At 35.6% G+C, this 13,333-nt stretch overlaps 1 protein-coding gene across 4 annotated transcripts in view; it reads left to right on the forward strand.

Moving 5' to 3' along the window:
- The window catches only part of LOC106719096 (breast cancer anti-estrogen resistance protein 1), a 72,196-nt gene that overhangs the window by 57,063 nt on the left and 1,800 nt on the right, over positions 1 to 13,333 (forward strand). For 3 of the 4 annotated variants that reach the window (XM_045680179.1, XM_014513349.2, XM_045680178.1), the window contains exons 2-5: positions 10,253 to 10,393; positions 11,868 to 12,032; positions 12,184 to 12,510; positions 13,074 to 13,260. In XM_045680179.1, coding sequence (XP_045536135.1) covers positions 10,253 to 10,393; positions 11,868 to 12,032; positions 12,184 to 12,510; positions 13,074 to 13,260 — 820 coding nt within the window. Of the gene's footprint in view, positions 1 to 6,813; positions 6,958 to 10,252; positions 10,394 to 11,867; positions 12,033 to 12,183; positions 12,511 to 13,073; positions 13,261 to 13,333 lie in introns of those variants that run through there. The other variant, XM_045680177.1, reaches the window with a different exon arrangement.

Raw genomic sequence — 13,333 nt, forward strand, 5'->3', positions numbered from 1 at the left:
AGGAATTATGCGTTTAAGAGTAACAAAAATGTATTTAATAAAGATAAATGTATCTAACTTACAAAAAAAATATTGACGGTATGTTATCTGTAAATTAGGATAATACCCTTTCTTCTGGGGGCCATTACACTGTCTGGGAACGTTAGGCGGCTAACTTTGCCTTATAACTTTTCTTTATTGCTTTTATCGTGGGACAATGGAGAAATTTATTGTAATCCAGTTCTAAAAATAAATATTGATATTCTTAACATTTGGATTGATTTAATTTAAATGATGGAACAGATTCCATTCCTAAACGTTGGAAAATCAGAATTTTCCAACGTAATTACAAGCAAGCCTATTGTCCAATTAAAACATTGCAAAAAATTCCGTGAGCCGAGGTAGCAGAAACAGTTGACAATCGTCGAGTTGGAATTATCGAGCGGAGTGCACTATAGAATGGTAGGCAAATAAAGCAAGTGCGGGCGGAGTTTTAATCAGGGACAGTGCTCTCGAGTGGTGAGAGCACAATACAGCCAACGAAATTGTTTCAAGTCGCCCGGAGAGCTGTCGTTCAACTCCGCTACTTGTCGCTACGCCAGGGGTGTCAACCCCTGCAAAAAGTAGCTGACAACGTGCGGCTTGACACTAGGGGTAACTTTTTTTGCTTTATCAGTTAACTAGGCAAACAACCATGACTTCATTTATTCGAATTTACACGGTGAATTTTAATTTTAAGGAGGAATTTTGGTTTTAATAGGAAATTCTTGAAATTTTCCACCATATTTATTACTGTTTTTTCTAAAAATAGGTAGTACACACCTAACCATAAACTATAATTTTACAACACGAAATTAAAAAAAATCGAAAATTTGATTTTTTTGGTTAATTTTTAGACTAAACTTTTATGGTATGTTTTATTTGTCAGTTTATCCAGTTACACGAGTCAATAGGGATATCACCCCATTTCTCATTTCGAATTTAATTAACTCAATAAAAAACGTACAGGGCTACATACAAAGAGGGTTTATTTTTTTGTTCTACAAAAAGCTTGGCAACCCTATTATGAAGACTAACAAACTGGCAAGCGTGACTCGCTGGGTTTATTTACATGTTATCTATTATAATCGTAGTTGTAAACACGGGATTTGTTTATTTTTACACAGCTTTAACACACTTATCTGATTAAAAAGAATGCTGTTTATATTTTTTTATTTTTACATAGGACAATAACACACACCTTACGACAAATAGCAATCTTGCAGTTTTAGCGACTATTTCCATTGGGTGTTACTAAATCTGAGTGTTTTATTTTTAATTAAAAGATAAAATATAACAACGCTTTAAAAATTTCTGGCCAGTATCTAGGTTAAAACAAAGAATTTCATGTTTGTTAAATTCTTTTTTCACTGTCGTACTTCAGAGAGGTACGAACGAGCCGTTATTGGTTTTAACAACTGTGTCCAATTCGGAACACGATTGGACGTTTGCCAAATAACTGGCAGTCGTCCCAAGCTACAAGTGTCAAAAGGAATACGATTCGCGGCTTACAAATTGGAATAACAGGAGACAGGGAGATATTCTAACAATACATTTGTCCGTTGTTTTAATAAATTAAATTACAACCTGATAACTATCCAGTCCAAATCCATAATCTAACACAAAACGAGCGGTCAAGCGCCATCTGCCCCTGCTCACCTCAAGCCCGGCGAAGCTGTAAATGCCTCTTCAAGGCAAACAGTGACTACTCGTATTTTTCATAAATTAAACTTCTTCTTGTTATTGTGCTATCTCCTGAAGAAGATTGGCGATCATCATAGCAACTCAAACTCTGGATAGAACAGTACTTTTATTGTACTATTTATTTTCCAGCCAAGATATTCTTGTCCTTCCTTTCCTTACGACAAAATAACTGAAAAATTGTAATAATGTTATGTCTTTGTACTAAATTTATACGCTGAATCGAAACCTGGTAAACGTATAGAGATTTTTCCCTAAAACTCAGCGGTTAAAGTGAGGTAAAAATGGCATTGTTTACAAATCCATGGAATTCATTACAAAATTGCATCACTATGGGTGCTTACTCCCTTCGTTTCGACCTCACCCTCGACTATTTTTCATTCGCCCCTTCAACTTTTTTTACTACTAGACTGCAAAATTTTTATTCAATGTTGAATTACCAATTCATCTAGTACGAGTATTATCTTAAGGCTAAGGTAAAAATTAATAGAGTTAATTAATTAAGAAACGGCTTAACTCACGTTAAGCCGTTCCTCGAGTTAAGCCGTTTCTTAATTAATTAATTATGATGTCTCACGAAAGTTTAAACAATTTAATTAATAGAGTTGTTAATTTTTTTACTGAAATGTTAGGTATCATAATTTAACTGAACGTTATAAAAAATGCATACACGAAAGTAGTAATCCTAAAACCTTTCTTCTAAAGTTTGTTGTCGTAAATTCATATAAGTACTATTATGAGGCATTAATTAACTTATCTGAATTTCTTTAAAAATATGACTACCGTATCATTTTGCTTAAATCCTGATAATAATGAGCACCAATTAAGCCGAGCTTTAAAATATGAGATCAGTTAGCTTTGTCACTAATATAAGGTACAGCCACAGATGTGAACTGTTATTTTTTTTGATACGGCATTATTATGAAGAAAGGAAACACATTGGCAAGCAGCTGCGCGGCTTAGACTGTAATCAATGTCATTTGTAAATCTATTTTTGTAATAAGAATCCTTAGGAAGGGGATTAACGTACATGTTTAACAAATTTTAATATTTATTTAAATACTATAGCGAAGTTTATGACCGATACTTAGTTACTGAAATAGATTCCATAGAGATACTCGTAATTATAACAAGCATAGAAGTCTATATTCAAGGGTACTTAATTTAGTCTAAAATCCTTTAAGAACATAACTAACTCTCTCGTTTTTTTATTTTAAAATAATAAAATAAAAGTCCGCATTTTGTTTGAGTCGACCGCAGGAGCGTCGAGTGCTGTGCAAATTCCGCCACTCAACCCACTTGAGACGCAGATGAAGGGCATTATTTCCACTTTTCATATGAACGCAGCCCTTATCGTTCATAATCACAAAGTTCCGCCGCGCCGTCGCCGCATTTTTACCGCCACTTGTCAGTTCGTTTGTGCCATCTGTGGGCCTGATTGCAGACTGTCATTGATTGCTCTTAAAGCAGAGACACACATTATATTTTACTTGTCAGTTAGTCAGCGACACGCATGAGCTTTATTAACTTATGTTGCGTCAATAGACACAGATTTTCAATCAAACTATCTAATATATAAAATTCTCGTGTCACAGTTTTCGTCACCGTACTCCTCCGAAACGGCTTGACCGATTCTCATGAAATTTTGTGAGCATATTCAGTAGGTCTGAGAATCGGCCAACATCTATTTTTCATTTTTTTTTAACTGCGCGCGGACGGAGTCGCGGGCGACAGCTAGTTATTCTATATTATATACTTTACACTTTATACTTTTATCAGATAGAGATGCAGCACATTTTTATTATTTGTTACTAAAATAACTGGTTACAATTAAAATCGATTAAATTCTGACCTGACAATACGTATACACAACACAAAACTTTGCTGTATTGTATTACTAACTTAAAACAAGAGGAAATTGTGTTGGAATAGTTTGCGTGACGCTACAAACTTATGGTTATGATATCACATATTTAAGTTGCAATGCTTTTGACAAGGGATAGTTAACTATGAGTATCATTACCTGGACAAGCAAGAATCCAAAGGAACCGCGTTATTCTCTAGCTTATAGTAGTTTCTTTTTAACCCGAGTCTTTCGCTTATGGAGCAGACAATGACTCTCGCTTATAGAGGTTTTTCGCTTATCCAGCTTCGACTGTACTTGCACAAAAACATAGCAATTCTTCTCAATTGCTTTGAAAATAAAACAGAGATAACAAAATATCTTTCTACTAGTGTTACGGCAGCGTAATTTTATCTTTAATGGACATTAATAGAGAAGAGGACTCAACCAATTTCCCCGGTTCAGTGGTCGAGCTGTAGTGCACTTGCGTTGCACGTCTTTGAGAGCAATTTAGATCAAGAGCTCCCGAGATTGAGTCTCGGTTTAAACCGTTACTTTTTATCGGATATAGATCAATATTTATAATATCATTTTACCATTATCGTAGATTTTTTCATCACCTATTTGATACTATCACCATAATCTGGTCTCATATCTGTAATCAAGAGTTTGGAGGTGATCTGAGGGTATGGATTTATATTATAATAGGATATACTTAATACGTTTTTGTACTAGTTTCTAACCGAAGAAATCTAAAGTAAGAACATATGATACAGTCTCAAAAATAAATATTATAACATTGAGAAAATGGAGTTCGGAAATATGTTACGTATTACAGAAACTACCAATACTTGTAGGTGTATGCGAGGAACGTACTATCTCGAATGACTTTCTGACATATTCCGCTGTCCAAGTACTAAGTGAGTTCCATGTCATTTCGCAGTACAAGTCTAAAAGTTTATGTCGCAGAAAAGTTCACAAGTATTCGAAGCGACTTTGTGACAGCGCTGTAACCGTACAATATATGATCAAATGTTAAGTTGTTCCACAAACATTTTTCGTGAATACTAACTTTCACGAAGATGTCAACAATATTGCGAAGAAATTTTTGTGAAGATATTTTAATATTCAAATAATTGATACTCTAACTGCTGTCTCAGAATCGTCAAGTTGTTACTATACCAGGTCCTATAAGGAGACTAGATACTGTTTTCGGAGTTTGTTCTATTTTTAAAAAAGGTGAATATTACGCAAAGGTTGTCGCACATGCGCCGTGACGTCGTAGTACGGTGCGGGCGACAAGGGCGGGGACGGGGGCGACCTACGAAGGTCGCAGCCGCCATTGAGTCGCACATCCCTCATTGATTTTCCAACCGACGCCATATGGACAGGTTAACTGGAGCGCAAACTGACCTCACTATCGGTCACCACTCAACATTTCTACACAATTATATTTCGTAAACTTTTTAATTTTTTGAATATCGAATGTTTTTTTTTTTTCAGTTTACGTAAGTAGGTAATGTAAGAATGAACAATAAAGGATGTTCAAAAACAATATCAGGAATTCCCTTACCTCTAAATTTGATGTCACAAATATGATTACATAATCTACAATTTAATTTATGACATGTCTGTATTATGTACTAACGGTTGCCTGCGACTACGACAGCGCGGAATTAAAAAAATAGCCTCAGGTACACCCGTACACATAAGAAAGGAATAGAGTGCAAACTGCAGCTTAATTAATTGTATGATAACGTAATAACAAGAAAAAGCTCTTCATTTATAATATTTTTTTCTAAATATAATAATGACTTGCTATTTTGTATGTATATGATGAAAACCACAGAAGTATTGTTCTAGCCTTTTTATATTTTTAATTTTCATCCCAAACAACTTTATGCGGTTTTAATAGGAATATTTATTCCACTGAGCATGAACTCACAGCCTTGAATTAGGTTGCTAACAAAGGACACGTTCGTTGAAAACAAAACAAACATCTGAATTACATGTTTTTGAACACTTTTTCCTTCCCACTCACAGAATTGTTACAAATAGGATGTGTCGAAGTTTTGCATTTCCTCTGACACTTCCTTCCTTCATGCTATGACGACTCTTTAAGGCAATTTAAATAGAGCATTTGACTGAATAACTAAATGCTTTACACAATTGTATAAAAATAAATATTTTAGTAGTTTCCTTTACAAGGATATTATCATAGTTAACGATATAAGAATACCAATTTAAGATTTTCTTTTTACTTAATACGACAATATAGACTAAAAACATATTCTCAATACCTATTTTACTTCACATTTCTTCTTATCTTCTACTGCTACTTCTTCTTCAACTCTAATATTAATGCTTAAATACCATTAAAACTAAAATTTTATATAACTCGTAACACTTTTTCTTCTCTCTTAATGTTTTTATATAATTTTTTTATTGTTCTGTTTATATAAAGTTTTATATTAATTTAACGTTTTTATTTCTCAGCTAAGGTTCATAAAAGATTAGTTTAACGCATTAATTTAATGGAATTTAGTTAATTATTGATTGACAAGTATGACAAGGATGCGGCAAGACGGATACATGTTGAATCATGGCGCCTTCGGAGCAAAACTTCCACGAATCAGTTCGCCTCCATACGCGGCCTCGTATCGTGCACGGCGTAACTAAGGTCATTGACTCACATCGACCATAGATAACATAAACTGTCAATGAGTGGTCACAATATAGCTTAAATTACCCAGGTATAATGTAGAATTTTAAAAAAATGGGTGTAGTAGATTTTAAGTTTACGAATCTTTCTTCTTTTTAAAGTTCAGATTTTTTTCAAATCTTTTATCTTTTCGATTTATCGGTTTTAACTACCCAAAAGGTAAAATAAGTTTAATTAAAAAACTTTTTCCATTTTGTGGTTATTATATTATACTTTCGAAGATGCAAAAAATTCACTTCTTTACCATTGGTAAAATGTGACTTCAAATCTGTCAAATAATAACGCATTGTTCCTTTGTGAATTTGCTTATTTTTAGAACAGGAATGACGTATCTAATACAGACGTTTCACTCATTGCTATTTACAAAATATCCTTTCCTTGCCATCCAGCCATCCAGAACAAAATATTAATATTACGTAGTTTACGCACTGACGTACGTATTCGCTGATTCACGAACGAGTTCTAATAACGTCGATTTCATAAATCATATATAAAGTTGCATCGAACATTGACCGATCAGTATGTTATTAGCCGTTGTAGAGAACGCATGACTGTCCGAGGTATGGTGGTCGCAGTTTGTGATATTAAAATCAGTGCGAAAGTACGATTAGTTATAACGATGTGCAACTGCAAGGGACTACACACAAGTGTACGAATTGTTAAAGAGAAACGGGTTAGTGTTCAGTATTTTAATTTAAGAGCTTTTGATAATTTAATAACGATATAAAAATTCGCAGCATCTAACTTTCCTAGATTTCATTTAATCGCTAATAAAGTACTATGATAAATACTGCTGCTATACTTCTTTTAATAATTAAATAAACTTGAGAGGTGTCAAGGGACACCCGGATGGAACGAAGTTCCTTTCTATTAATTAGTGAAGGAACCAATGTTTAATCTATGAATAAAAAACTTAAGTCTTCACAAGAAGTACATTTTATTTCTATGAATTTTCGTTATATATTGTCACGTCGTTGCCATGGTGAAGTAGCGCTCATTCGTCGTTAACATACTTACTATAGCAAAAAGTGTCGTGACAACTTTTCGTAAGAATTTTTTCCGTCCAGCCCCCTTACACAACGCGCGATAAGGAACTTCGTTCCAATAATGTATTATTAAATATAATTAAATCAAAAATCTTGTAATTATTACATTAAGTGCTCATTCACACGGGCGTTTTTTTAACGCTGCGTTAAAACTCGGCGTTGTCGGCTCTCGAGCGATGAACACTTTAATATCACTCTTGTTCCATTAGCCTTTCCCTCAAAATACATCACTTCGCGATAAAAAGTGTCATGTTAGAAAAGCGTCTGTACGATTTAGGACTAATCAACTTACTCAAACGCCGGCAACGAACTTGCAGTTCCTCCAGTATTGCGGATTATCTTGGCGTCGATATCACCACGGTGCTTCTCACCGCTCGTTTGCCCTCTTCTCTTATACAATAAAATATTATTTAATTTAAAACTAGTTTAAAAAATAATTAGATTAGATTATAACGACATTACTCTCCGCTGAAACATCTATTCAAATTGTTTGATCAGTTTTTACTGTAAAAATGAATGAATAAGACAGCAAGCTGTTTTCTTACAGATGTTGTGGGAACTTTGTAGAAATTGGGTATTGCTAAAAATTAGTTCGTCTTATTGATTTAATTTTCCAAAAAATGGAGTTGATAAAACATCAATAACAGTCTAAGTTATTTTTGAATTAATTAGGTATATATTATTGCTTGCATTGTAAAACAATAGTAAACTTGTAAGACAAGATGCATTTAAATATAGATAGCGACATCAATATTGATTTACGTCAAGAATCCGCCGGCGCCGGCGGGCGTCGTAACTTATTGCAATTCGTCTCTTGATAACAGTACAGTTATATCCGATGCAGATAAACTGTAATCATCGTCTGTCTAAAAACGGACGAGCCACTCTAAATGCAATAAATGTTATTGTTTCTTCTTTAACTATCATGTTGTATGATTTATAATTTTTTTTCAAAGTTCAACTCGATTTTAATTAATACAATTCAGACAATTTACAACATATCAAATTGCTAATGATTAGTTTTGTTTACAAATATTTCTAGTCCGATTACAAACCGGCCACAGTCCATAATCGTTCGGTGACATATCAATTGCATAAAGGCGTCGGAAACGGACATGGCCTGCCCCAAGCCGCCGACGCGCCGACGACGCCCACAACGATTGCACAATGCAGCGCGATGCAATCCGTCATTATCGCGCCATTTGGGACGAATGTTCCGCTGCAGCTGGGTGCATGTGTACATACACTACACACACCATCATTTTGTACTTATGTGAGACTGTTCTGATATTTTAAAAGTGCCATGGAGATAAATGTTGTCGAAAAACATCGAATCTTTATAATCTATTATCTATAAGTGCGTTTATTTGTTAAAAACATAAAGTAACCATCGTTAAATATTTTTTATTAACCTACTATTTGAGCTGCGAAAAAGAATGTAAACTTTATAAGCTATTGCAGTAAATTAACTTACTTAAAACCCACACTCTTACGCCTAGACTAAATAATAGAATTGCCATTAACCTCAGTTTATCTCATAGTTCCTTAAACACCCTTAAATCTTATTTGTTGAACCGGCAGGCATAACAGTGGGAACAAAGACAGTAAAAGACAAAGGAATTTTCCTATTATACAACTGAATGCATGAAAGCTATTTAAACCCTTTATCAGTCTTTCAGTTCAGTCTCGCTTCCAATAAACAATGCTTTTATTAAAATTAAATGAATCCAGTGTTATTTCAGTCCAATAATTTATGATTTGTATTTGGGCATTGCATTTTTTATGCAAAAATTACTGCTTCTATTTTATGCAATACATAAATTTAAATATTGTCTCAAGTATATTTGAAATTAAATATGTAGGTCCCGAAATTCAATGTGTTTATGGTCAATATAGCGACGTGGGCGAAAATGTACGCAAAGGGTAGCTAGTAGAAAACATATAACAATTTACGACTCCAATTTACGGAGAAAGATTTTTGTCGCTTTTATGTGTTCGTAAACGAACAGCTGTGAGTCTTTGTCCCATGGGTGATAGGCAATTATCCAAATACAGTCGATCCTGGATAATCGAGAAACCTCTGTATGCGAGATTCACTAATGGTCCCGATGGACGACCTCCATAAAGGAGAAACTTGGGTTAGGGAGAAAACTCTATAAGCGAGGAAAACATCGCGATTCCTTGGACTCTCGTATACAGATTCAACTGCAATAAAAAATACTGTTTGTTATTTCTAGATTGTTAGTGTAAATTCAAATGATATCAACTACCCACAAACAAAAATTTTATAACAAAACTTATTTCTAAATGATTAGTTTAAAAGTATAAATTTATGACTTATTTTTTGTCTAAGAAATTAGTTAATTTTATCAAATGTAAAAATATATTAAAGTTGTTAGTTATTTTAAAATAAGTCTTCATTATAACACATGATAAAGGTGACGGTGTTATAAATATATGGACGTTATTAACCATTTCAAAGTAGGTTAATACGAGTGCAGAGATTTTGTGTCTTAATTTAGTTTGGGTATCGCTAGAATTATGTAGACGCGATGACAAAAGACGGTGTTCCAAATTTGAAACTCGGGAGAACCACAAATTATTACGTCCGTCTAAAATTAGTAAAAACAAATTCTATTGCATAAGAACTTTATTAAGGCATTTCGAATTTGTTCTAAACTTTGTTTTCAAGTTATTCAGTCCATAATACTTTCACGCTATGATTTTTCATGACTCCTTTATGACATTGCGACTCCTACATTTGTGGGGCTACTTTAAATTTCCTTGCTAAAAGGCAAACCAATGCTTGGTAAGAATATTCTTCCACTCTATTAATACAAGTTTTAGGTTTACCAACGTTAGAAAAAGAAGCAGAGAAAGCAAAAATTCAATCATGCTAATTATTTTGTAATTTGTTTCCAGTGTATGGCGCGAGCACTGTACGACAACATAGCGGAGTCGCCGGACGAGTTGGCGTTCCGGCGCGGCGACCTGTTGACTGTGCTGGAGCAGAACACCGGTGGCAGTGAGGGCTGGTGGCTATGCTCGCTACGAGGCAGACAGGTCAGTGCCAAGACAAGACAGAAACATACAATCATTATCTTCTTTCTGTCCCTTTATAACGTCCTATAGCTTCTAGAAAATTTCTACAAGGTAGGCAGACTGACAGTTGACAGAAGATAGAGACTCACAATCACGATCTATCTACTACCTTTCGAATCTAGCTTCTACTAGTAACGTCACTTATTTGCCATCTAGATTTGCATCTGCAATTAACCTATTCAATGGAGATGTCTATAGTTATGATCAACAATGCGTAAGCTTGCTATCCTCTTTTATAAAAAAATAATTAATACAAAAATCTTAAGTCTTACACGCCTATAAGTTACAAGCGATATTTTATACACATTCCCTTTAATTACCACATTTTTTACCTTAGACGAAAACCTTTTCTCTTGGTGCACAAAGGTTTTAATTAAGAAAGTGACTGACCACTAAAGCTATTAATGACCAGTAATAAAACGAAACTGTAAGGACAACACAATTATCGCAACGTTACGCATGCTATTGAACTCATCGTTTGTTTTTGTTACCATGACGCGGATCGTACGTGACTTGGCGTCAAGATTTTCGTTAGCTTATCCCATATCCCATGACGTCGCAATTATTAGAACTGCACAATAATAATCGTTATCAATTGTCTTAATTTGTTGTGTAAACAACAATTAAAATAAGCCACCCCTAACTTAGTGTAGGCTCCGAGCCCCTCAGTGGGGACTATAATGAGCTGATATTAATGATGTTTACTGTATTGGAAACCAAGATAAAACATATCTATAAAAAATCAATTATTATTTTAATTTTACATACTTCGAAATCTAGTCTAAAAATGCACATTTTTCCTCTTTTTTATGACCACGCACTTTTTTATCTACTTACGTAAGTAATTGTTAAATTGGGGCTTCGTAAGTCAAGTAATATGGGAATAACGTACAATGTAAGTTACAGGTACATACAATATAAATGTATTTTATATTTTCTAACATTTAAAAGACGCATTCCATGTAGCAAATATTTTTCCTGTCCCACTTTAGTTCCGCTATTTAATTCCTGTCCAATTAAATTGAAAAATACATAGAGATTGCAGAAGTCCGTAGAACTACATCATTGTCGACACAGTAATGTGTCAGTGTCTGCGGTCTTTCACTGAATCCAAACTAATTAAAATTATTTTACCTTTATTAAAATGCTCATTTTAAACCTGGCATCAATGCACAGAAAACTTTTTCTTAGCATTTTTGAAATTAGAGAGATAGGGTAATTTCATTTTCTTTTTAATACAACCAGTCAGAAAATTCGATGTTCTTTTTCTAAAAGTTGGCTGTTGGAATGTGAATGTATGTATAATTAAATTTAAACAAATCTTAGTTTTTCTTTGTTAATACAAAGTTTATTTGATTTTTACATTATAATCGAACAGGGGACATTATCTCCCTTATGGTACAAAGGCTAACATATACCTATCTGTGCATTGCAGGGCATATGTCCGGGCAACAGACTGCGCATAGTGGCGGGCGTGTTCGAGGCGGGTGCGGTGACGCAGCGGCGCCGCACGCGCACTCCTGTCGCCGCAACAAACACCGTGCCCGCACCCGTCGCGCACCAGCCCATGCCCGCGCACCACTCACCCGCTTTCACTAAAGTAAGTAATACCTCTTTATTCAACTGTAATATAAAAGTGATAGTGAGAATATATTACAAATACACTAGATTGTTGTCATATTTCGTAAACACGTCTGGCGAGTAACTGACAGCTGTAGTATGAGTCTACTATAACCAAACCATCTCAACAGATCGAAGAGTGTTCTCACTACGACGTGCCGCGTGCGCCTTTGCCAGTAACCCGGGGTACATACGACTGTCCCCGGCCGCTCGGAGACTGGTACGACGCGCCGCGAGCGCCGCGGCCGGCCAGCGCAGACTCCGCGTGCAGCGGCACCGGTTCTCTCACCTCCGCCACCTCCAGCGCATCCGCAAACTCCGCCAATTCCGCAAATTCTGCGCACTCAGCAAACTCCGCGCATTCCGCCGCCTCTACCTCGAGCACGTACGACGTGCCCCGGTCACGGGCATTGCCCCTACCTTGTGATGCAGCATTAGAAGCCCTAGAGAGGTTACAGGTATGGTACTAATGCTTTACGAGAAAAATTACATTAGTAGCTCCTGCACATTGTAAGATTATTAGAAATAATCTACCACCTCCCTCAGTAAATAGAATGCATAAAAAAAATTACTAAAATCCGATTTACGATTTACATGTTAGCGCGTTCGAACTCTTCAATTAATAATAAAGATATTTAAAGACTATGTTTGACACATTATATTAATAAAAGATTATAAACGTGGTTTGTGGTTGATATCAGTGCAAAGCACAGTGACCGTAGAGACGTTATTATTGGAGTTGTATAAAAGAACAGTCCTATAGTAGCTATGATTCATGTAATGACATCGGTTTGTGGTTACGGTACTGTTGTTGATGTTACTTCAAAAACAGATGATCTAAGCGCAAGGTTATGGTTACAATACGAACTCTTAAGTTGACATTGAGTTGATTAGTCTCTTACAGACAGAGGGATTATAGCAGAGCGGCGGAGTTTTCTTTAATTTACTTCAGAATAAAACATGCGACACAAAACGTTATTATTATTGCTTTCTGTGGTCTAAAGTGTTCTTGTGCGTGTAGGAAGAGGCGTCTGCGGCGGTGTCGCGGCTGCTCTCGCACGTGTCGCCGGGCTGGCGGCGGCGAGGTGCGCTGCGACCACGCGTACTCGACGTGCGCGTGGCGGGTGCCCGGCTGCGAGCCGCGCTGCACGACCTCGCCGTTTTCGCGGACGCCACGCTAGCCAACGCACACGATGCACAAGACAAAGGTACATACTTAGTTTGTCATAAAACTAAAGACAGAAAGAAACTTTCATCTGTTATAATAATGGAGGAATTAAT

This window comes from Papilio machaon, chromosome 12, assembly GCF_912999745.1.
Source record: "Papilio machaon chromosome 12, ilPapMach1.1, whole genome shotgun sequence".
NCBI classification, from domain to species: domain Eukaryota; kingdom Metazoa; phylum Arthropoda; class Insecta; order Lepidoptera; family Papilionidae; genus Papilio; species Papilio machaon.